Raw genomic sequence first — 27,143 nt, 5'->3', positions numbered from 1 at the left:
CCTCTTGTGCTGCAAGAGTCTCACAATGCTTAGACAGGTTTGTCCACAACTTTCACATCTGAAGAAAGAGAGGAGATTTATTAATTTTCGTTAAGAATAAATAAAGCAGTCTATATGATTCAGAATGGAAAAGCTAATAAATCCAATATCTCATGTTTTATTTAAAAAATATTTTACTGAATTTGGTATATAAACCAACTAATAAAAGGGTTTAGTCAGAAAATTACAAGCATTCGTGGCTCCAAATACTTGAGAAATCAGACTATACAATATAGACCGGTATGAGTGAAATGTTAGGTGAACTTGTTAACACTTTGATTCAATACGCAAATAAAAGTGAATGCGTAATAGTATGTTACAATGAGCAGCAATCAACAATGAGTATATATCCTCACTGATTAAAAAAATCTAACTGGAGGTGCATGAACTATTTGAAACCATAAGGGGTAAGTAAATATGTAATTTCGGCAAATGGGCAACTACGTACCGTACTGAATTAATAACTTCGTAGTATTTGACAAAGGCTGGCTTTCCCACATGTACTTAACAGTGCGATGCCCGGGTGTGATATACAACAATAGTATTCACCTTACCTTTTACCGATTTCTTTTTACCCCAACTTTCAAAAATATCATTAAAATCGACAACAACTGTCAAAGCAGGCACGAACACCATTCGTGCTACGCCTTGAAAGCAACACACATCCGCTCGTTTTCGTCTCGTCAAGTATGTGCATTGGAGCGTGCTATCGAATACGATCTTCGGACAAAAATGCCGGAGTTGCGCATCATGTTGTTTAATGTCATTGGTCTACTACATGTCTAGTAAAACGCAAAACAATGGAACCTTCAGCAAACTATGCGGGTCGAAACAATTCACGAGTCTCTTTCAAGTGCATAACAATAAAGACTCCAGCATACTGTGCGGGTCGAAGCGATGAATGTGTCGACTACATGTTTAGGAAAATCTTCACTCGAAGTAGCCACTTTCGCGCCCGACGGCGGTCGGACATAAAAATCACAGAAAAAGCATAGGTAATATGGTAATATCATAGAAACTTAGTGCCCTGGGTTTCTATGGTATCATTTCCTACATGTGTCCGTTGCGCAGTGTGAAAAATACACAGTTGAAACCGGGGTCGGATTTATATAAAATGCCGGGTTGACAAGCTCGAGACAACACGAGGTCGACATTCATCGTCTCGTGACGCTATCGTCGATCAGCTGTGAGGTGTCTATTCTTATAAAGGTCACCTACAATACAAAACAAAATTCTGGAATAGCGAACGGGGTGTTATGTTCTCCGGGTTTTGTGTTGTTATTTAATATTGCGGGTCAAGGGTAACCACATACGTTCTCAACATAACAAAATGTGGTATAGTACCGGTATCCGTCAGTCCGTAATTTGAACAATCTAACGAAAATCCTAGTTGTCTGTGCAGGGTTTCGCGAACTTTGACCAAATTGCGCGAGTTACACAAGTTTTATGACTTAGTTTTCACAGTTGTATTAGGATATTTCTGTCGGTGTATCTAAGTCCTGTAGTCTAGTTGGTCAATGTGATGAAACTGGTAGAATATCATATTTGACAATACTGCAATATTAAAAATAAACACTTGTGTATCTGCACCACTACCGGTAATGTTGTTTGTACTATCGTATTCTGGTATTAAATACACACAGGCATATATAAGAATATATAACACTGGAATGGTGGGGCATTTTTATGGCTTATGTGCGGATGTAGGGTTCTGTCCATTCCATTGCCTTTTTCTCAAACTAGTGTTATTACAAAATTTAGTGATTAAATTATTATAGTTGAATAAGATATAGGTAGTACACCATGTCTGAAGCCAAAATAGTATCTGAAAGTGGCAGTCGCGGAGATTCTGGTCCTGTTTTGGAGGCACAGAAGTCCCATCAGGCCAGTGCAAACAAAAAGGGTCTTCAACCAGAAACTGCGAATAGGGTAAGTTTTTTCATCGCTTGTCTGCTAACAGACTTGGTAATTCGGCTGAAAATTAGGATTTGAAACAAGCACTCCCTGATCTCTTAACTCTAACTGCAGAACTGGGTATTCTGCGCCAGCGTCTACACAGACATGTCTGCATGTGGGCGATGTCAGTTTCCGGAAAGATTCGTACACTTGTGGGCTTTCCGTTAGGGATTAAAACAATCTATTCCATTCCGCAATTCATACTACTGTACTAGTGTGTAGAATTGCTCTTAAAGATATTTATTGAATAAAATTGTTAAAAATTAAGTGGATCATAATACAGTAATAATAAGTGGAAAACGATTATTGCAGTAGCTCACATTTTATTGCCAATCGTCGGGATGTTTCACTGATAACTAGCCAAGAGTTTCTGAATGTCGTTTACCTAGATTTTGTTTACAACTTTACCAGTTCATTTGTTAATTTTTTACAATCTTAATCAATTTGCTAATAGAGATATATCGAGGGAGTTAAAGTATCTTGTTTCGGCATGGAAGCGAACATTATTTGTGAAATATAAGACAGTAATATAAAATGAACAACACTCAATGTGTTTACAAAAGTTGTTGTTGTTTTTATATATGTTGCTAATGATAGTGTTGATTGACCATAGTCAGAAGAAAAAGTTGACATTACTGTGAATGTATTTAATTTTTTGATTTGTGTACAAGTCTGAGTTGAAGTGCAGTACAGCAGTAGAAATATCCAGGTCAACTCATACAATTCCCATTATGTTTATTGTTTGCTAGTCAATATATAGTGTTAGGGTTTAGATCCAAATTAGTTTCCTAGTCTTCAATTCAATTTAAAAGAGACAAAAATGTCTGATATACCAAGAATTAAAGTACATGAAATGGGGAATGGTACAACACACCCTGTGCTTAGTTCGATGGCATTAGCATCTTCTTCAGCGTCAGTAAATTTGGAGGAGAGAAGAAAAGTATTGAGGAAGCAAAGAAGTCGCACACGCTCAAGGAAATATGCAGTCGCGCCACAGGATACTCTGATACAGCCAAGGCGATTATCAACCATAGCTAATAAAAATTCAGTAGGTCAAAAATGACATGAAAAGTTTATATTCCTTGTTAAAGATAATATTCAGAGTATGTGCAGCTTTTCTAAGTTAAATAGTAGGCTATGTTTAATTCCATTTAGCACGCATTAGTCAGGAGCATTAGTCACCCTAATGAGTTTGCAAGTGAGGTTCAGTATAAGTTTTTTTTTTCAGCCAACATTTTAACAAACACATGCAGTTTACCAGATCAGTCCATCATGCCTTCAGTAATACATACATGTTAGACAAGATCTATTGTAATCCAACATCTTGAAATAATACCATTTACTTGACTGAGCCTATTTTTCTTTCATTGTTGTATTGAATACATGATAGTATGTCGAAGTCAATCTATGGTCTGACATGTACAATTTTTTTACAGCAAATATCTTTTGCCGAAGATCGGAAACCGCGAAAACGGAGGTCTATGTCACGTTCCGTTTCAGCTTCATCAGCAGATAGCTTCAGTTCAGGTAAATATGAAAAGGGATGCTTTGTGACTTGTAAAATCTAAGCAAGTTTTGAATAAAACCGATTGTATCGAAAATGGCCATTGGTTATTTTTATGGACCATCAAAAGTATAATCTGGTCTGAAAGTACTTTAGGCTTTTTTAACTTCAACAACGGAAAAGCTTATATCATAACAACCATATTAATGGTTAATCATTGCTCTTATCCTTGCTCCATTTCTGACGTTTCTGTTAGAATGGTCTGTGGAACTGCGATGCAGTCACTTCAGTGAAAGATCCTGAATATTATTGAAGCAAGACTGTTTTCTTTATACTTTCTAATTGATTTTGTGTTCTTCTCTGATATGATCAATATTTAACACCTTGAAAAAAGATGAGTAAGCATGTATTTGATAGCACTATTCATATTCTCTACAAAATTACTTCAAATAGTCATGTTTTCAAAGTCATTGGTGAAAAATGTGTTAAATGTGTTGTTTAAATGCTTGAAGGTACTTTTAAAATTCCTTAGATAGTCAGGAAGTTATGGATGACTGCCCAATCTCCAGCTAAGTTATTAGCTGAGCAAACAACCCGAAATGGAGCATGATTTGTCCTACATAGTATAAATAGTACAGATTTCTGGTGCCCTGATTTTTCAACTCATTTATTAATGGCTTGGAAGTTTGCTCAAACGGCATGTTAGCTGTACACACTATTCTCACAGCGAATCAAAGTGCAAGGAAAACTGATGGATGTACATTTTTTGAAATCTGCATATCAAAAATATTAAAAAAATAGAAGTTACCCAAGAAAAATTTGAATTGGATAAAAAAAATTTCACATTGTGATTGTAGATGTTTTAATATTGTCTTAGAAATGAAATTTTCAAGTGTCCATTGATTTAACCAATATGTGTTTGATATTACTTGCTCAGAGCAAGCCCAGAAGTGAAGTTGCATAATATTTTTTAGTCCATTGCACGAGAAATGAATATAATTGAATAGAGATTTAAACCCCAAAATGGCCTTCATATCAGAAATCGGTTATCTGAACTCCCATCAATACTTGAATAAAAAAAGCAATGATGGCAATAGAGGCATAATTACGAATAAACAAACTTATATAAATTGCGATAGTGAAGTCCACTGCCTCTTAGTCACTTTTTACTACCCGATTCCGGTCACACTCCTGATGCAAGAAATAATATTTGCAGTAGTTCAGCTAAAAATAATCTTAATATTCGGTGGTATCCAAGCACAGTGACCACAGATACTTGAGAATCTAAGACAATGTAACAGCTGGAACTTTTATTTGAAAGTCTTATAGTGGTAATAGATATGAGCTTGGCACAGGGACTGCACCGAAGCTGCTTGGTACAATCATCCAACGAATTATGATAAATATAAAGGTTGCATTACATTTGAACCCATGACAATTGCACCTGTATGCTCTTGCACCTATGGAATTGTTTTTGTTTCACGGATAGTTAAACCCATACTAACCCTAACCCATGGGTTTTAGCACCCGCATATAGATTGAACCCGTGGATATACGCATGGGTTCAAATGTACGGTCACCAAATATAAAGCATCTATAATCACGCTTGCAAAAATACTGGAGTTGTGAAGTCCTTTTCCAGGAGGACCATTAGATTTTATCTTTATCTAAATTTTGACCAGTAGGTTTGTTAGGACCGTCATGATCAGCAGATATCTGAAAGCATAACGGATACGTGGATATAATCAGCAAAATTATAATATTCATTAGAAGATGCAATTATCTATTCATCAGTTCGGAGGTTTTACTGTAAAATGTAAATTCGCGAAAGGCGAAAACTTGGATGCATCATATAACACGCATTTAGTTTACATATACAAGAATACAAAACTGGTTGATAACGCGATATGTGACCAATGGGCCACGAATTTATGTGACAGACAAGCATGCCCACTTGCGCGCGGTAACTGATAAATTTTCTGTCGCAAGATTGGTAATTGTCTTATGTGTACAATCAAAACCATTCTTGATGCAGAAATAAATAGCTTGTTCATGTGATTTCAGCTCGCGAAGTTGGAGGTTATTTTTGGAAAAGGGTCCGTATGGTATCGATTAAAAATGTACGGAATTCAACATGGTGTGGGCAGCAACTTTTGGCAATTTGTTTTCCATATACTTGTTTGTGCTGTGTCCACCCAGAAGCTGGACAAAATCAAGAACACAAGACTCTACGAACGCCGAAGTTTTTAATAGTATAGTTTTAAATTGTGCGCCAATAGCCGGTAAGCTGTACACGTGTATGCTATGCTTGTATGGGTTCTTACGACGTTTTGTGTGGAAACTAACCTAGCAACATTGTCTCATCCCAGAGGCAATATAAAAACACCTCAACAAAGGTGTGTGGGCAACACTGTTTGATTTCGCACACGTTGTGGTTTGTAAGTTTGTTGAGCTAATGGAAGGATGATAATATTTCGCGTAACCTTCCCAAAAAGACACGTTTTTGCCTATTAATAATTACCTTTAAAATCGATGTTTCATCGGTGATTTTGCGCTACTCTCATTTTATATCGATGTTGAAGAAGAGTGTCGTGGACTAGATTGATTTGTTATCATCGACTGAAGTTCTTTGTTTGCATATTGTATTATGTCCACATATAAACTTAGAATTATTCGTTGTTGTGCGCGCTTGGTTTCGCAATGAATGAATTTGATTACAACGGCCCGGTACTAGCGCTTATCTCTGATCCGGTTACTTCTGAGTAATTGAAAAAAGTTTTCTCACGCAGTGACTAACCAACACTTGTATTTGTGCGCATTTTAACTTTATTTCAAGTTATGCTCGCCTCCCAGGTATCTCTGCATTTTGTTCGTCTGTTTACTTTTTGTGTTGTTTGTCAGAGAACCCAAATAAAATGACTGATTAAATACATTCTGTTTGCGCTTTCAGCAAGATGTTAAAATAAAGTGCTATATTATTACAACTGAAACAAAATATTATTCTGTTACTATTGAGTATTTTGAAGAACAAGTGTTTCGCTGTCGATAAAAAATATTATAACGTATTCAACGTAACGTATTTATAAAAAAGCAATTGAAGCACTACCAGCTCACTTCATAAAAGCGTGTCGCCATTCACCATCGTCTTTTCCGTAACTGAGAAAATCATAAAATCGTTTTGAAGCGGCCTTCCCGGAATGAACTGTGTCGGAGACAAAAGCATGGATTCCGAAATAGAAATTTAAATATTCTCAAAATCTGATAATATCCGCTTGGGGCAGTACCGCACTGCTTTAGCGTGGTTGTACTTATAGTTTATCAATCCCCTTAAATCTTCAATCCGGTCTATGTCTATTTTACAATGAACGGGTCTTATTTTCAGATACGGTTATCAAACGCAACTTCGGCGTGTCGCCAAACACCAAACCTTAACCAGACACATGGTAATAATTGCGCAAGATCTCTAGTCTGTTACTCTCATAATAAATAAAACGCATTTTTAAATAGACTGCAAAATCAAACAATACCAATGCTATGTTCGTCTTCTAAATAAACAATATCTGCCTGTTTCCGCACATCGTTTTGCACTATTATTTCGCATGTCTTCTATTGACTTCTACAAAAAAGTTTCTGCTGCAAAAAGTTAAACGTTTCTGAACGAATGGTCGCTTTCAATAAACCATTCGCAAAGAGCCGTCATCTGAGTTACGGTTTATCAATAACAGCTGATTTGTCTCTAAGTGGGGATAATTATTGTTTACTTTCGGAGTCACTCAAACGTGACTAGAGTGGATTTTCTATCTTACATTTCGCCGTTCTCTTCCTCTACGTCCGTGAAAAATTAACTAGTACCGGAAATATAGACAGATTCGTACAAATAAAGATTTGGAATCCCGAATGACTCCGTACGGTACATAACGGATTAGACTTTACATGTTTACTTTACGGGCGTCAGCTAAGAGTCGGATTTTGTTCGTTGTCTATCTATCACATACAGTATGTTTCAATAATAATAATCATAAATGCCTGAAGCGCGGTTCAGTATGACTTATGTTTCCGCAGAGACAGGGCAAGCGGTATACAACTCACATCATGCCGAGGGTCACGATTCAGCGAATGCGATCGATGTCTTCGGCGTTTTACCTGTGACGTCCGTTTGTTTGGAATTAGTCGTCGATTTAAGTTCAAGCTAAATTTTCCAATCGTTGCTATTTTGATTTGTGCGCAGCGCGGGTGTAAGTAAGATGCGTTAGTGCTTTGTTGTTATAACTTGTTGGCCTATATTCAAAATGTTTCATGTAAGACAAGGAGGAAGGGTGTTTGATTGAATTTATAGGTGGCATGTTCGAAATGGAATATTGAGAATGTCTGCAAGTTTAGTAAAATTAAGATAGGTATTTTATTTTTGAAGTTATGCTGGTACATTATAGAGATAGTGATGTGACTCATTGAGATAGCAACCACCAGTTATTGTATGATTGTTAGTACATGACTGTTACAATAATGTGTAATGTCGAAGCTTCCTATATTTAGATATTTAGTAGTACCCGAATATTGCTTCCACCTTATCTCAATTGGAACCAAATGATTTTTATAGTTCTTCTGTCCATATCTTAGTCTATTTGGCTTTGCATCTAGAATGGCCCAATATGCTATTCAGAAGCCATTGAGATGTTATTGTAAAAATGAGAATTTCAATTGTGAAATGTTCAATTTATTTCTATTCCCCACCATATTCAAAGACAAAAGTTAACATTTCTCCATGCCTTTGTTGAATTGATGAGAAGTAAAAATATGAAAGAAGTTCATATTTGGATTGGTTTTCAGCTTTGAGCATTTGAGTAAAGTCGTGTTGTCAAAATGGATAGACTTACCACTCAAAGTTACAATTCTTTTCAATATATGCATTTTTGAAATCAAGAATATAATACACTGTAATTGTTTTGCACATCCTTGACTGCGCCCTTGAATGGATGTCCTCTGTATTTGTATTGTACAATCAACAAATAAAAAGGGAACTAAGTTTATGCGTTTAGCTGTGATGCAGTCAATATTATAAATAAATGAATCTGTACTCAATCAGTTCTTATTAAAAATCTTACATGGACATAATATACGATGTCAATGTCAACTATTGTTCATAATTATCCTGAAAAAACTCAGCATGAAGTGTCATTTAAACTTGAAAAAGTGAATGAACGGGAACCCGAGGTTGCCTCAAGAAGTACTCGTCAACACAGAAGGGCAAGTGTGACTTTGTCACGTGAATTTTCAACAACAAGTAGCATAGGTAAATTTTAAAATACCAAATTTAATCTGTGATGCGTATCTTTGTAAGAGTGTAATGACATTCTACACCAGGGGTCAGCAACCTACGGCCCGCGGGTGATGCTTCACTGAGTTATAGTAACAAATTATAGCTGTTTTGTCGATTATATTCTTTACGCAAAAAAATTACGTGTAGACTAAATCATATTCTAACGTAACAAGTATATAATTCACAATCACTCGTTTAATGAGCCTATAATTTAATTATAATTTGGGCAAATGACAACAAAATGCAGAAAAGTTGATGCTAATGGTTTAATGGCGCAAAAAATATTCAAATGGTCAGTCTTCGCGCGCTGCTTAATTCAACTTCTGATCTGTGTGATGAAATGTGATTCATCCATCATCCATTCGATTTTTAACATTCTGAAAATATGTGCGGCCCGCCAATGACTTGCAACCTTTAATTTTGGCCCGCGAGCGACAAAAGGTTGCCGACCCCTGTTCTACACTTATAATTATTTGAAATGCTAAATAAGAGGATTTTTTCTTATTATTCTTCACTTTGTCATTACTTCCATTTAGTAAATGTTACTGGTATTTGATTGCTTGCTGTGTATTGAGTTTGTTGTAAATGAAATATTGATTATTTTGAGAATTGCATTTCAATGCTAAATTACCCATCTGCCATATAATCAATAAAACTTACACAGAGATAAATTCTTTCAAGTTCAATTAATATATTTGTCCCCGCTGTCATTTAAGTTGGTGAACAATAATCAATAAGATTTGTTCAGTCAATTTCTAACTTTTTGTTAACCAAAAATTCAATAAATAATTTGAAATTGATTAATACTATTAGTACAGTATTTTTTAGAAAATAAAATAGTTGAAATTATGTGGTTGTTTGCAAACTTTGGGTCATTTTTGCAGTTATATCGTGGTTCATTCGGATTTTATCATGGTTTACTGCAAAATTTATCCTTTCATGTTACTTTTAAAATTCCATTCACATGCTATAGAATTAAAGAATATCAAACTATTCAGTTGAAGCTATCCTTACCCAATATATGATTTATCACTTTGCAAGCACTAAAATTTTGTGAGAAATATGTCCTCTTTTGATCAAATACAACCAGTTATAACTAATTTCATTTTCTAACATCTGAAACAGCCATTTCTTCCTACTTGAACTTTGGACAACTTGTCTATCCTATTTTATTTCTGTTGAATTGCTATTTTTGTAAGATGCGCATTCTAATAGCATTTACATACTAGCTTCCTGGCATGATGACACTAAATCTGTCAAGTCCATTGTATTTCTATAAAATGATTGATTGTCTTTCACTTTCTTCTCGAATAAAGAATGTCATTTGTCATCCAGACATACATTTAATATGTCCTTTGAATTGTCTTTCAACTTCACAAGTCAATAGTTTATAACTTTAATTCTGACATTGATGAAAGTGTTTTCGATTTCACATCATTAATTTAACCTTATAGGATGGCACTGAATTATTGTCCACTCTTGTGTATATATATGAATTTATTACACCTTGATTGTCACTTGAAATATTTTGTTGAAAGTTGCATTCTTGCATTGATAGTCAAAAATGGCAGTAACTGGCCATAGTGCTCCTGGACATTATTATCTTTCAGTTTTATCGAGTGAGTTTCATCTGTTTTTCACCATTTGAGATTTATTGACAATATTATACTTCTTGAAGTGCAATTAGGAAAATATGATTGTCTATGCAGTTTACCGGTAGCTGCAATTTTACTGCAGTTGTCTGTTTTTACAGTCATTATGCCATATATTGGATCTATAATTTATTCCTTACATACACTATGAGTCGTATGAGTGCCTCTTTTTTTTGTGCCTTGTTTTCGAACGAGAATGCAAAATACCTTATAAAAATTATATCTGTTTGTTCAAAGTGTCAATTTTGATATTGTTTATGACTGTTTATTTTGCCTATTTCTCCTCACTTTAAAATCTGTTTCTATTACTGTTTACTTCAAGATCCGAAATTTAGCTATTCTGTTATCATTTTTAATAACTTTCTTCTGTATTTATTTAAGGGTATTTCTTCTGTTTTTTTTTACCTCATGGAACTAGCAATTCCTGTTTTTATTTCATCACTGCTAATACAATACTGTCGATATATTGTTTGAATATAATCTTCAATGTGAAAATATAGTCCAATTTTTCTTGGTTAAAATTCTTGGCTATTTATTTAAGGGTATTTCTTCTGTTTTTTTTTACCTCATGGAACTAGCAATTCCTGTTTTTATTTCATCACTGCTAATACAATACTGTCGATATATTGTTTGAATATAATCTTCAATGTGAAAATATAGTCCAATTTTTCTTGGTTAAAATTCTTGGCTATTATAGTCTATGTCTTATTATGAGGCAGTATAATTTTGTGCTAATTTTAATATGGCTGCTATCATCAAGTGTGCATTACTGTTTTTTATGGCCTTTCATTCGAAACAAGGCACTGTAGAGCAAGCAGCCATTGATATCAAATGTACGGTACTTATTTTTCTCCAAACAAGGTCCTGTATTCCTATCGAATTTAGTACACTCTGCTTGAGGTGGTGGGCATGGGATATTAACCCGGATGATTTTTAATGAATTGTTATCATTATCTTTTTAGGGTCTTATTCCAGTTCAGATGAAGAAGATGATATTTCACCAAGAGAAAGAAATCAGGTATTTATTATCAAATTTTTTCAAAGTTATGAGATATATAGGGTGGCGCTCGAAAACAGAAAATTTGTCAAACAGCCAATTATTCTTACAAATTACAAAGTTTTTTTTAACAACATTTGTTATATCTCACTTATAGATGCTAAAAATGTCATCCATGCACTTCATAGCAGTGTATACGCATTTTGTATGTGCTGTCTATACGCACTGTTATGTCGCCATAACCAGATGGTTATGAAACATTTGATAGTTCACACTCATTAATATTGGCATTATTTATGGACAACTAATGAGGGAACCATCTTATTATTTTGAAAATATGTAGGGTATTTGAAGTATAAAACTCTTGAGTGGCAGACTTAATGATATTATTCTCAGTGAAATATGATTTATTATGGCTGTGCTTTTTAATGAGATTCTATAGCTCTGTGTTGTTATTGTTGTTGATAGCTATGATTCAAGAATATGAATAGAAATAGGGAGGATTTTTTTAAAAAAGATTTTTTACTTTTCTTTATGCAAGACATGAGTGACAGCTAATTTATACCTATCTCTTGATCTTTTGATTATACATCATTACCTTTCATGATGGATATAAGCACCAGGGTCTGACTTATTACTTTATTTCGTATAGCATTCAAAACTGATTGATTTCAATTTGACAGGGAAAATTTGATTTTAGAATAATAAACTAGATATAATTATTTAACCTTCAGAAAATTATATATATCTATATATATTGTGATCTTATTACACCATACCATGTGTGGCCCACATGAACAACCTATTATAGCAAACTAATTGAATTTCTGAATGATTCACTCACTGGAATTCAATTCAATAGTATTAAATGTTTTGAACAACAAAATTGTTTTCTCTATAAACTAGATAATTGGAATCAATGTTTTTCTGGGAAATCAGTCTCCTGGGATGAAACATTCAATTTTATCTTTGATATTGCAATTTTTCCTTATGCAATAATTCAATTCAGAGGAGAGATGAAATGCACCAAATAATATCGTAAAATATTCAATAGGCCTATTATTGTAAGTTATGCACATCCCTATGTTGTTGAGTTGAACTTGATTTCTGCATTTTTGATATCTTCACTTATTTGAAAATAATGTAGAAATTTGATTGAATGATTTGACTTTTTATAAATAGTTTTTTGGACAATTCACATATACTTTCGTGGGCACCAAGATGACGCACAACCTGAACAACCCTAACCTGGTACACATACTGTGTTCAAGTTGTGCGCCATCTTGGTACGAGTCCTTCGGGAGCACCCTTTCATGTGAGATGAATTTTCTATTGTAGTATATTCAATTCATTTAATCATTCTCCTCACGTCTAGATAATATTTTTCATCATTATTCCTGTTATTGTTTGTACATATGAATTATAATCTTTTTAAGGTGAATTCTCAAGGAATATTCTCAGACTTCTGCATCAGGAATATCAAACATGCTGATTTTGGCCGTCGTGAGATAGAAATTGCCGAACAAGAAATGCCAGCTTTGATGGATTTACGCCGTCGTGCTCAGAGCGACAAACCTCTACAAGGGGCTAAAATTGTGGGATGTACGCATATATCTGCTCAGTCAGCGGTCGGTGTTTTAATCATTTTTGTTCTGAATGTTTATTTTCATTCATTTGCATATACTGTAACACCTTTTGAGTGATTAAAAGAAATTCTGCATAATTTAATTAATTATTTACATGAAATTGTAGACTCTGCAGTCTGTATTCTAAATTTCTAATCATTTTCTTTTTGTATGTTTATATGTTTATGCATTATCATAATGTAACATAAATTATACTAATAGATTTTTGAGTGAATATAAAAAATTCAACATAATCCAATTTATTTATACACATACAAAGTTACATGCACACAGATGGTACTTTGAATTTTGGGCAATACAATTAGGATCGGATTATTAAACAGTCTATAGGGAATGTGCATTGAGTAGCTGCAATTTAAAAAAAATTCTAAAATAAAGAAAACAACAAGAAGTATTTAATTTTACACTCACTCATGATGTTTGTCAATTTTACAATTGGTCACAACACAATTGGAGGGGTTTTATTCACACTATTATTCATAGTATGCAAACTATTTATTTACTTTAAATATTTCCTTTTCTTCTTAATCTTTTCCTCAACCACCAAGCTGAGCCTTGAATTTGATTTTTAGTTTTATTTCACCTGCTACTGCTGTTGTTGTTCACCTTTTAAAATAACCTTATCATTGAGTGGTTGGGAAGATATTTTAGAGACATTGATCACTGATCAGTAATTTATGATCTAAGATTTGATTAATATTCAATAATTTCTTACTTGATTTTCCTATCTCACAGGTGCTCATTGAAACTCTCATCTGTCTTGGTGCAAAAGTGAGATGGTGTGCTTGTAACATTTATTCCACACAGAACGAAGTCGCTGCTGCTTTGGCAGAAGCAGGTAATGCCTACATATGTTTTATTTATTAAGCTATCAATTCTAGTTGTTGCTGTATAGTTTTCCATAATATTTTTTTTGTTTTATGAATATGATTGATAAGAAATTTCTGTGAATGTTCAATAGAATTTAGTGAATCTTACTAGAAAACATAATGAATTATTTTTGGACAGGCTATTTATGAATACAGTATTTGTTTATTTATCATTTATCCTGCCTCATGTAAGGAAAGATTATTAGATTTTCCTCTAGCCAGCAAATATAAAGGCATAACAGCACAATGTTTGATAAAATGTTTACATCTGGTATTCACCAGAACAATGCTTTCGTTGTAATACAATTTTCATATCAATTCTAAATCCTGACATTTATTACTGTAACTTCCCTACCTCGTAGGTAGTAGTATGCTCATATACCGTATTATACCAGATCTTATTGTCTGATAATAATGATTATTTCAGCATAGTTTATTGAAATATGTAATTTACGGTAATAATCAATTTAAAGTGAAAGGGTTCATTCTGATAATAGTCATTACTTTTGGAATCAGCGTACTGAAAAGCATTTGAATTTTTATATTTGTGTGTTACACATTGAGTTCAACGATGTCCACTGAATAAATAAGTATTAGTAAATTCTCGAAATAAATTCAATTTCAAACTTGCTATACTGCCTCAAAAAAAAAATTAACATAAATCACAAAGTTGGTAATTTTTTTTGCTTCAATTTTTTTTTTTAATTTTTGATCATATTTATATTTTTCAATTTGCATTAAATCTAAATTTTATAAAATTTCGCGATTCCAGGGCATCCAGTCTTTGCTTGGAAGGGTGAGGAGGAGGAAGATTTTTGGTGGTGCATCGAAAAATGTATCACTGCTGATGGTTGGCAACCTAATCTGATCTTGGATGATGGTGGCGATCTTACTCATTCCATTATCAAAAAATATCCTTCTATATTCAGAGCTGCAAAAGGAATTGTTGAGGAGAGTGTGACTGGTGTCCACAGGTTTGTGAGACTCTGAACTATTTTGCGAAAAATTTGACCATTTTTGGAATGGTATTTGCCTTAAGGAATAGGATTATATTCGGTTTGACCATTTCGGACCATCTGGGGTTAATTAAAAAAATTGTAATTATTTTGTTATTTTGACAGTCTTCGGACAAGCATAATTATTTACAAATTTGTAAAGTTTTGGTTTGTATTTGTCGTACAGAATAGTGTACCATTCGATTTGACCATTTCGGACCAATCGGAAATTCAACAAATTTGTAATTGTTTTGTTATTTGGACAGTTTTGTTCCATTTGGTTTTCCACAGTATTTCAGGAATGAATTTTTATAATTAATCCATGAGTCTATATTTACAACAGTATACTAAAATAGTGATCTTAAAATTAAAAACTAATGTAAGTTATAAATAAAAATAGTCAGGTATAGATATATACACGTAACTTGAGTAGAATTGCTAGCATTTAGCAGCAAACAAATTTGATACGCTTCCCAATTCTTGGTTGAATGATTTTTTCAGTAAAGCATGACATATACAATAGCATAATTAAGGCGATGCTTCAATAACCAGATCATTTCACCCACTCATCGTATTTCATATTGACCTGAACTACCTCAAGTCTCGGGCCAATCTATATTTAGCAGGACGTAATACATCACCATAACTCTATCTAGGTTCGATCGTTATTTCATTAGTCACCGCAACTTGCTCATAGATGATCAGAGATGACTTTCTGAGTGATTTAAATTTAGATGAAATTGTTCTTGTCTTTGTTTGGCTTTGTCTAAAATGTTCTCTACTCTCCCTGTATACAGGGTGTTCCAAAATAAATGATACCAACACAATTGGTAATCGAATTCATGGGTTCCATTTATTTTGGGACACCATGTATAACGGGTCTTTAAATTTGTGAAACATTTGTATTCGTTCCAATGCATTTTTTTTAATAATTTCTTTAGATTATATCAACTTGCAAAAACGGGAAAACTCGCCATACCAGCCATGAATGTGAATGACTCTGTCACCAAGGTTAGATAATTTGATGACGTTTATTTTTATGTGTCTTCATTTCAAATGAATGGTTTAATGTGAATCTTTTGTGGTTCGTACCAATGGATGGTTATACCAAGTAATCTGAATTCCGATTTTCAAAAATATCTCCAAATTTTGCCATAAAATCGTTTTTAATTGGAATTTTGAATTTCTATTATAAATTCCATGTTTCATGGAACTCCCTATTATGTCTTTACCTAAATTAATAAATTGAGCTTTCAAAAATCATTTACCCATATCAAAACAATTTTTGAACATTCATACTGAATTGAGCTTTTTTGGGGGAAATTTTTTTTAACCTACTCTATGCTATGTTTGATTCAATATAACATGCATTTTCATAATGACTATTCTAATTCCTAAAAGCCTCTTTGAGTGTAGTTAAATCAGGTTCCTGAACCTTCTTAGCATGAAGGCGTTTCATCGGCCTTAAATAAACTTTCACTGTATTATAGGTGACATTGCTGAAGTCAATTAAATTTTTATCTCTTGATGGGATTATATCAATGTAATATCAAAATAACATGTTTTGTTATATTAGGAAAACAAAATTGTGTTGTGCTAGATTTTTTGGTTTTAAAGCTTACAGGTTATAATTAAAAAAATTGCTAGTGACTGCTTGTAAACTTGTTAATTTTAAAATTTTTAAAGCTATTTTGGATCCTGATCCATGTAAATTGTTTTTGAATCTTGAAATTCTTTGTTTTGAGATGTAAAGTTTAATATAAAACAGTTCATTTTGACTCATTTATAAATCAGAATGTCAAGTCAATTTTATTTTGTAATCGTTTTTCATCAAGAAGACATTGTAATGTCATCAGAAAATATGTGTGAAGGCATGTAATTGCTTTTAACTCTTCAACTCCCTTTGCTTCCCCCTCAATGCGATAGTTTACCGGTAAGTTTAAGTTCACGAACTGCCGCTTGGTATATATACTAGTATATCTCGCCAACAAAATAAAACATATCAGCTGTTCACCACTCTGAAACGATATGTACATATTGTGCAAGTATTCATTCATTCATAAGACTAAAGAAAACTGGGAAGATGGCAAGATGGCAACCCATACAAATTTATATTTTTCTTCAAAAAACATAGCAGTGGAATAGAACTGTACGTACCAGTTTATGTTCCATGTTTTTTTCTAATCACTTTTTTTTTATTACAGCAAAAATTTGACAACTTATACTCGTGTCGTGAATCCATTCTAGATGGGTGAGTGTGCTTTATATATTCAATTATTTATTAGCTGGTCATAATATTACCAGATAATTACTTATATGAAGTTGAAACAAGCATATGTACTCTAAAAATGCATCTAGTGATTGAATTCAACGATTGATTATCATTTATCATGCTTTCATATTTTGTCTACATTTCTGATTAACAATATGTTGTGAATTGTGACCATGTACCAGACCATGTTATTAGGACAATTTTGCGGGAACGTTTTTGTTAATTTACTGAACAGAATTTGTATTTATTTCCCAATACCTGGCTTAAATCGGAGTTACAGAAAAAATTTCTCATTGAAGTACATGGAATGAAAGTTAATAATAAACGCCTGGAATCCCTCATGATCTTGAACTATTCTTAATGCATTCTAAAATAATACTTTCAAAACTTGGATCATATTCTAAATAAGGTCATATTAAACAAAGAACACAGAACAATAGTGATAATTGTATATTTGATGAATTTGATGTTTGGAAATGCAGGAAATTTATGACAAAGAGTGATTTAATTGAGTTTAGGTATTTTTATATTTTTCAGAAATTAAATAATGGCTTTATCACTATTATTTAAACTTTATGATCAATTATATCTCTTTAAGTTTGAAACGAACTACTGATATGATGTTCGGTGGAAAACAAGTGTTGGTGTGTGGATATGGAGAAGTAGGAAAAGGTTGTTGTTCTGCTCTTAAAGGAATGGGAGCAATTGTGTACATTACAGAAATCGATCCGATATGTGCATTACAGGCATGGTGAGTGCCTTGTTGTTTGTTTGATGGCAAATAGGAATTAGATATTCATGATATGTAGATTCCTGTGTCATTGAATATATGTGTATATATAGCTCTCTATGGCTTGAACCTTGTTAGCCTGTTCTAACATCGTTCCACACTTAATCATGTTTGATCTATGTCAACTTGAAGATATCGGGTAGATTGATGGCTTACTTTTGGGTTGAACCTCGTTGGCATGTTCTAACAGCATTCCACACTTGGTCATGTTTGATCTGTGTCAACTCGAAGATAATGAGTAGAATGATGGCGTACTGTATTTACAATGTTTTCATTATCAAAATACTATGTCGATGAATTGTGTTTGAGATAATCGTGTGCAATGGCATCTCTGGTGGTCTACGTCAAAGCTGTGAAAAATTGACACAGTGTTGATATAAGATTATGTCTTCAACTCCAGATTGAAGGACATTTTGAATCCAAATTCGAACTCTAGTAACCAACCAAATTTTGACCATAAACAACACTGGCATATGCATGCCTTCTTTAATTGTTTGTTGAAAATACTCTGTCAAGCCAATGCACGTTTCATTTTTATTGAAAATTTGACTGCTATTGCTACTCTTATGGGTCTGAGATTCTGAATCTGATTCTGAGGGATTCAAAATTTCTACTCCGGATACGGGAGTTTTGAAAATATGACTCCAGCTCTGGCTCCAGAATCAATGTTATTAGAACCCATGGACAGTTATTAATATTAGTATGTACTATGTACTCACTTCGAAATCTTGGACCACTAATTGTGAAACTCTAGACTCTAAAACCCTGGTTTGCACAATCACAGGTCATATACTATGTGTCTACATTTTAAAGGATTGGAGTGATTAGCTATTCTCAAGAAGTCTTATAACCAACGCAATGAAAGACAATGGCTTTGGCTTATAATTAATTCACTTTTCTAAATCTAATTCTAGTAATATTGAAGTCTGGCGATCTTTTAAAAAGTAAATCGACAGAAATATATCATTGTTTTTACAGCATGGACGGGTTTCGTGTTGTTCGTCTAAATGAAATGGTGAGAACTGCAGATATTTTCATAACATGTACAGGTAAGGCAGGCAGGAAAAAGTTATTTCTTCATTTGTAATTGTGGCCTTGAGGCCATAAAAAAGGATAAAAATATATTGGTACCTGTGCTATTAAAGACTTAGACCTTCAGAAAATTGGAATTGTTGGAAGGCAATTATTTCATGAGTAAACTTGAATTAAATGACAGAGTCGCAAAATAAATTATTTATTAACAAACATGTACCAGGATGCTTTTTTTTCCTGGTTTGTTACAACAATTTACAAAGTTTACTCAATATATGGGGGTTGTAAATATTTCCTATGTTGAGTTGTTCACGAACATAAATATATTATAGATATGAGAGAGCCTATGCAAAAGTTATTTTCCGTTGTGTAATTAATTATTAAACTGTAACATTTTGCGGTTTTTGAGGACTGTTTACTAGATATATGATTAATGCATTGGGCTCAAGTAAGGAGAATGAGTACCTATTTATAGCTGATAATTTTAGCATGTCGAAAGCTATAGTATTGTGATCCTCTAAACACAAATACTTCTGATTAGCGGAGATTTCACCTAGTCAGACATTAAGGATTTTGAAGACTTTTTTTAGCAATAACATTTCGAAGCACTATACTACAATATATATATTTTATTCTTACAAAATCTGTTAATTTTATTGTTATGTAACCTTGAATTATGATGCAATAAAGGCATTTGGTAATTGTCAGAATCGCCAGTTATATCTAATTATTTCTTACGACTTTAATGTTGTTTAAAATTCTTTATTCAATTTGAAAAATTGAGATCTATCCAATCAATGTAATGGTATTTTGATGCTTGAAATTTGATATCCCTCTACATTTTGTGTCAGTCTTGGCATGGATGATGGAAAATATCACAACCACTGCCAAAAAGCATCTGAAACAATCATTAGAAATGGGAGCACAATAATGTCAATGATTTGACCCTGGGATTTTACACTTTATATAGTTATGTATATATTCTACTGGTGGAGTCTAATAACTATCTTACTATACTTTACAGGCAACAAAAATGTTATTACAAGAGAATCTCTAGACAAAATGAAGAATGGTGCTATTATATGTAATATGGGGCACAGTAACACAGAAATAGATGTGGTATGACTTTTATTTTGTTGTCTAAGATTGATTTATAAAGTCAAAGGCATATGTGCATGTTAATGCAGATATATACAAATGTATATGGTACTACCTACCTGCCTTTCAAATTAATGTTTTAAATTTACATAAAGATAAATAGGATACTTTTGTGTAATCAGTGCTTTTCTTGCAAAACTGTCATATTTGGTACTTTTACCGTACACATTTATACATGTAACATTCCAGTTTTTTTTTGTATGCCTTCGTTAAATTCCTAATAATGGACTTAGTTCACTGGACAGGATAAAAATGTTTACTGATTTATTTCCAGGCAAGTTTGAAGACGCCTGAATTAACGTGGGAAAAAGTACGCTCACAAGTTGATCATGTTATATGGCCAGACGGAAAACGCATTGTGTTGCTTGCAGAAGGTCGTCTTCTCAACTTAAGTTGTTCCAGTGTCCCCTCGTTCGTTTTGTCTATAACTCACTGCACACAAGTAAGACTTTGTAATACAATTTGTATACCATATTCTGTGGTATGTAGTAGTATGTCAGAATTGAGTAGGAAGTAGAAATATAAATTCAAATGTCAAAAAATATGCTCTAGCAAGCCCTGAAGACACTCATAAAGACAAATGGATTTTGACTTCAAATGGTTCAAAACTTTTTCCTGGATGTAAAATTGGTTATCTTCTAACCCGCAAAAAGCAAAATCAGCTATCTTCATGATATGTCAATGCTCCCTATTTTTTTCTAAAATATGAAGAAGAATACTTCTCTCATCACATGTTAAATGTTACTCTTGTTTACTCAGAGTAAGACTTAAGACAAGCAGAACAGATATAGATGAAAGAATTTGTTTATGAGGCATCCTTTATATCATCTGTCCGAAGCCTCCCGTAATTAATTGAAGAGCTATTTTCGTACAGACTGGAATCTTTTCTGTTCAACATGGCTACCCGATTTATTACACATGCCGACATCGACATGGTTTACTTTAACGGCTTATCAATCTTAAACTCTTACTAACTAAGCCATAGAGCCCAGAAGTGTTGAAATACCATTTAGCACTATAGTTTCAGTGCAATTTTTGATTGTAATTGTAGAAAAATTTATTATTTTGCACATCTCCGTCATATTTCCGTTTGACAAAATCACTTTGATTTGATCAATTTGAATCTTTTTTTCAGGCACTTGCGTTAATTGAGCTGTTTAACTGTCCAGATGGTAGATATCAAAGGGATGTTTATTTACTTCCAAAAAAGATGGGTATGTATAAATGTATTGTTAGTGGGTGAAGGAAAATCAATGGGGACAATATTATTAGGAGTTGATTATGTTGTATCGCAGACATTTACTAAACATTAGTTACAGACTGGCACCTCCTCTTGAAAGAGTGTTTTTTAAACTATTGTTTCCATTTTCAAAATATTAAATAATTGTCAATCAATAACTAACACTTAAAATAGCGATAACGTTCTTGCTAATTACTGAATAACTTATAATTTGGGAGTCTTCTAAAAAAAAATTTCAAACATAAGATATTGAATTCATTCTGATCTTCTTTTTCATAAACATCGAATTTTGTATTGTAGAAAACATTGTTTTGATTCTTGCTCTCCATTAACCAAACTTATCAATAGTTAAATCTGAAGACAATTCAAAATAAAAAGATTCCAAATCAATCCCAAGTTTAAGAGTCTATTATATTTTAATTTCTTCAGGTATTCGACATCTCTGATAAAATATCATTTTCTGCATGTATTGAGTTGAGCTATGTGCAATATACCATCTCATACCTTGTTTTTTCTCTTCCAGATGAATATGTTGCAAGTTTACATTTGGCTACATTTGATGCCCACCTCACTGAACTTACAGACGAACAAGCAAAATATCTCGGATTTAATAAGTCAGGACCTTTCAAACCAAACTATTACAGGTCTGTTTGGATTTAATTGCTTTCATTTAGTTTGGTGGTGTATATGAATATTAAATTACTGTATATGCAAAATTTCTCCAAGCGCATCGACTGATTTTCTAAGGAAAAATTCACTGATCGTATCAACTTGATCTGTTTAAAGTCTTCGTCGCCAATCCATACCTACTCACCGCCCACTAAAATTCCCAATCTTTCGTTAATCCGTATATATTGGCACTTGATGTACCATGGAGATGAGTATCTTTTTTTTTGAGTGGGCGTTTGCAACCTCGCTTCAGGCAAATTATCTTTAAAAAGACAATGGATAGAGACATACTTTTGTCAGATATGACAGTGAGCAGGTTTTGACACTAAAACTTAGAACCCTTCCGATCACACTATCAGGGAAAATATATTTATATATGTAAATTTGTATTAATTTATAACATATTTTCAGGTATTGAAGTATTCCGCAAGATTCCTGTTTCATAGCATCGCCTTCATATTATAAAGTCGTCCCGTCATAATAACACTTGATTGTCTATTATAAAAAATGGCTGTTGTAATTTCGTCTTGCCAACTTCATTTGGAAGAATTTAGATTCAAGAATTCAGTTAGTTTAATATAATTGTTCATCTCTTCAATTGTCAACTCTCGAGTGTCAAGTTTCCAGCAATTTACAGTAATGTTGGCAATGTTTGCCTCAACTAATCTTTCTTATGTAGTGCTGAAATATTCGTTTTTCCTTCATTATATTGCGGTGTTAAAATTGGCTTGAAAATGTGCTGTGAATACATATTTATATACAGTGGTTTCTTCCGTTTCGTTAATGATATAGTAGTATGAGGGCCTGATACAAAGAAGCAAGATCTTTTCTTATAAAATACTTCACACGCCGTTTTTGACATAGGTAGGCTAGTTACGAGGCTGGGTCGATATGACCAATGGTTCCAAATATATTAGATTGCGGTAAGCATCTAAGGGTAAGATGTTTCGTGTATGTACTGGGGAAGAGACTGCCTCATCGTAGTGTGTCTAACTGCCGCCCCATTCGCACGGATAGGTGCCCGGGCGTTGAAATAACTGAGGATTTGAACTCTCCATATATGTGCGGTAGTGGTTTGCAGTTAGTTAGATACTGATTGACTGGCGGGTCGGGAGTCGTGAACAAAACCGTTGTTTGGTTCTTCCGAAGCTATATACCATCATCTTGCTTGCGAGCGCCATACGATGGCAAAGTAGCGTTTCGAGTATTCTTCCCAAATCATAGATGCCAGAAGTGACCATAATTTAGTCTTCATCTCTGGCTCAACCTGTTGTAACTCGCCATTTCGGAAAGCAAATACTAATCCTAGAGAAGCCGCCATTTATATTCTATTTATTGAAAACTGATTTGGCCGTTTTAAACACCACTCTCCCGTTATGTGATTAAACACTTCTCACACGTTATCTGTCAATATGGAACGTGCTGCTGATTGCAATTAACAAGTCGTAATTAGAGCTGGGCATTTCGAATCGAATAGTAAATTATTCGAATCGGTTCAGAGCTAAATTTCGAATCGCCGCCATCTTGTTTTTATCTTTCCGCTAATGGTCGAGGTGAATTCCCCAATTTTTTTTCAATGGAGTCATATTTTTTTAACGAAATTCTAACATATGACTATTTTCTGTAGTAAGTTATTGATAAAACGTGTTTGTTATTCTGTGTGAACGCTCAGTAATCTATCTGAGTGATTTATTCTATGTCTTCAGTAATTCATTTGTTGAGAGGACCAATTACTATATTAAAGTCGCTTACAAATATATATTTTCAAGTATTCGAGATTCGATTCGAAAAAAATTATTCGATTCGATTCTGAAATCACAAGGTATTCGAAAATGCCCAGCCCTGGTCGTAATATATATATATATATATATATACGATAAATCTTATTCGGCAGACTAAATGTATCCTATCACCAACTATAGATAATCTATATACTGTATATGGAGTACTACGTCGCACAGGACGTTGGAAAATGTAAGGAGTGGCCTCTAACTTAAACCATCGGGGTGCCACTCCAGAATATTCTAGCCCCACTCATGGAAATTTATCCACAGAACGTTGTGGGAGTTTGCAACCGTGAACAATATACCGCGTATCTTCTGTGTGTCACAGTTTATTTGTTGTCTGCTTCGCAATAGGATACTCAAATGTTGAAATAAATTTCTAAAAATAAATAATGATTTCGAAATATATATTTACTTTATACCTTCCATTTTCGAATTCCATAACTAGTCTCGATATATATGTTAAAATCAGTGACGCGCCAAAATTTTGGGGACGGGTGTTGAATTTGGGGTACCGGACTGAGAGACTTATTTATTTGTGTTTTGTTTATGCATTTTCGAAAGTTATTTTTGAACAAAAATGTTTATTGTTAAACGGAAACATTTTGGTTCGTGGCCAGTCTAGGATTGTATTTTTCCCTTTAAAAAAAAACAATAAATCAGAAATTAGGACAAATATACGATGGCTGAATTTTTCATCAGAATCACTCAAGTTTAAGTGATAATATTTTTTTAAACAACAAAACGAATATTTAAACGAAAACGAAATATTTACACTCGTTTATTTTGTCTCCAGCACATTTTTAACATATATATATATACAATATATATTCTAAATAAAATAGTACAAAGCCTCGAGCGTTCGAAGCATGTTGCAAGCAAAGTGGGAAAACAAAGCTGGTAAGGTACATTACACTTACGAAACGAATAAGGATTTTGCTCAATTTCTAATACGTTTCATAATATACTGGATTGAGTACGAAGATAAATTTAAATTGCTTTGATGTGTCAAAAATGCAGGAAAGTAGAGGGCAAAGAAGTGATTTTACGCAGCTTATAGAATAATGAAAATAATAAATTTTTATCGTCTTATAATTATATTTTGCAAATGTTTCACTACAAGCAAAAAGGGGTTTGAGTAAAAAAAAGTGGAAAAAACACTTTGGCATATAGAAAACAAATTTGGAAAATATTTCATTTTTGCATAAACCATGTGTCATCGCGGTTGACGAATTTTTTGAATTATGGTCATGACTCATGACGCAAGAACAATGTGAGAAGAATATTACTTTTGTAGATATCAAGCCACAATATCAGAAATGTTACCTACTTATTTTAGTTTATATCGGATTAGTTCCAATTTCGTGTTACAAATTTACATTCCTGCAGGCCCGAACTACGTATATAGCTTAGGCCTTAGAGAGAGAGAGAGAGAATTTACTATTTCGTCAACCAGAAAACACATAATATAAAATATGATAATAACGAAATAGGTGAAAGAAAAGTTTTCGTTATGACTGGGAGGTAACGATACGACCATTTACGGTCATCTGAGTCAGTTACCACATTAGAGACTCTTATCTTTTCATAAAAAGTTCAAAATGGCATTATCAGATCATAACACTAATAAAATATTATGTCTAAAATTATGGGGCATCAAGTGCACGTGTGTATCCCTTTGCTAAATTATTGTTGTTACTTTTCTTGTTGTTGTTTAGTAAGTAAAGTGGACTGATGAAAACTTTTTATAATAATAAATATTAAATAACAGCACATTCATTCCGAATTTAAATTTTCGCAAATGCTGTAATTAGACATAACCTATCAATTGATTACACCCCAAGTGCAAGAATTTGGTTATGAAAGGTAAACGCTTTAAAACGGGTGTATACGGGACCCAAAAGCAAATTACACCGTCGGGCGAATCATGCGGTTTCAAGGGATAGAAGATGACCATAACACAGTAGTGGAATCAATTTCATTAAAAAATGAGAGTTATTAAAAGTTTTAAAATTCTGGCGATTTTGAAGCGTGTTTTACTTGAATTCATATGTACGCACGTCATTTAATCCTTCAGATATTTTTCAATTTTCGCGATACCCACTTTACATTTTTCCAATTCTGGTGATACCAAAACCTTTTTTCATCTCGGTGATGTTATGAATGCGCCCTATCGACTGCGCTACTCTCCGAATTATTACGAAAACTCATACTTAATTTATACTCATGCTTTATATTCTACATATGAACCCATCCGACCACGAGACCAGGTTATTACGTAAAATATGTTGCCACCCAGTAATTTAACCCAATTACAGAATCACTTTTGAGCTGGATAAAAAGTCTGTGGTAGCGCAAAAATTCGTAATGCTAAAATTGAATGTGCGACTAACTCATAAATTTTTGGGGCTTTACCCGCATTTAAGCTAAATTATTGTTGTTACTTTTCTTGTTGTTGTTTAGTAAGTAAAGTGGACTGATGAAAACTTTTTATAATAATAAATATTAAATAACAGCACATTCATTCCGAATTTAAATTTTCGCAAATGCTGTAATTAGACATAACCTATCAATTGATTACACCCCAAGTGCAAGAATTTGGTTATGAAAGGTAAACGCTTTAAAACGGGTGTATACGGGACCCAAAAGCAAATTACACCGTCGGGCGAATCATGCGGTTTCAAGGGATAGAAGATGACCATAACACAGTAGTGGAATCAATTTCATTAAAAAATGAGAGTTATTAAAAGTTTTAAAATTCTGGCGATTTTGAAGCGTGTTTTACTTGAATTCATATGTACGCACGTCATTTAATCCTTCAGATATTTTTCAATTTTCGCGATACCCACTTTACATTTTTCCAATTCTGGTGATACCAAAACCTTTTTTCATCTCGGTGATGTTATGAATGCGCCCTATCGACTGCGCTACTCTCCGAATTATTACGAAAACTCATACTTAATTTATACTCATGCTTTATATTCTACATATGAACCCATCCGACCACGAGACCAGGTTATTACGTAAAATATGTTGCCACCCAGTAATTTAACCCAATTACAGAATCACTTTTGAGCTGGATAAAAAGTCTGTGGTAGCGCAAAAATTCGTAATGCTAAAATTGAATGTGCGACTAACTCATAAATTTTTGGGGCTTTACCCGCATTTAAGCGATTAATACGTTCCGCTGCCCAACACAAATTATTCCGTCCGGAAACATATT

The 27,143-nt window shown here is 33.4% G+C and overlaps 1 protein-coding gene across 3 annotated transcripts; it reads left to right on the top strand.

Annotated features, from left to right (window-relative positions):
• Positions 1 to 1,789: 1,789 nt before the first annotated feature.
• On the top strand, positions 1,790 to 22,901 carry LOC120338810 (S-adenosylhomocysteine hydrolase-like protein 1). Of its 3 annotated transcripts, none has more exons than XM_039406768.2 (15): positions 1,790 to 1,968; positions 3,432 to 3,522; positions 11,431 to 11,486; positions 12,902 to 13,093; positions 13,847 to 13,949; positions 14,753 to 14,954; positions 15,917 to 15,986; positions 17,180 to 17,226; positions 17,846 to 17,998; positions 19,016 to 19,086; positions 20,094 to 20,188; positions 20,502 to 20,669; positions 21,363 to 21,441; positions 21,991 to 22,111; positions 22,548 to 22,901. In XM_039406768.2, the coding sequence occupies exons 1-15, from the start codon at positions 1,843 to 1,845 to the stop codon at positions 22,552 to 22,554; spliced, it is 1,581 nt and encodes a 526-aa protein (XP_039262702.1). In that variant the 5' UTR covers positions 1,790 to 1,842; the 3' UTR covers positions 22,555 to 22,901. The 3 variants fall into 3 exon arrangements, with proteins under 3 accessions (XP_039262702.1, XP_039262701.1, XP_039262703.2); XM_039406767.2 differs by lacking the exon at positions 1,790 to 1,968 and adding an exon at positions 2,738 to 3,043; XM_039406769.2 differs by lacking the exons at positions 1,790 to 1,968; positions 3,432 to 3,522 and adding an exon at positions 8,436 to 8,789.
• The last annotated feature ends 4,242 nt before the right edge of the window (positions 22,902 to 27,143 follow it).

Source organism: Styela clava, chromosome 9 (assembly GCF_964204865.1).
Source record: "Styela clava chromosome 9, kaStyClav1.hap1.2, whole genome shotgun sequence".
In the NCBI taxonomy this organism is placed as follows: Eukaryota; Metazoa; Chordata; class Ascidiacea; order Stolidobranchia; family Styelidae; genus Styela; species Styela clava.
Note: the sequence above shows the minus strand (reverse complement) of the source record. Positions and strands in the feature narration are given on the sequence as shown.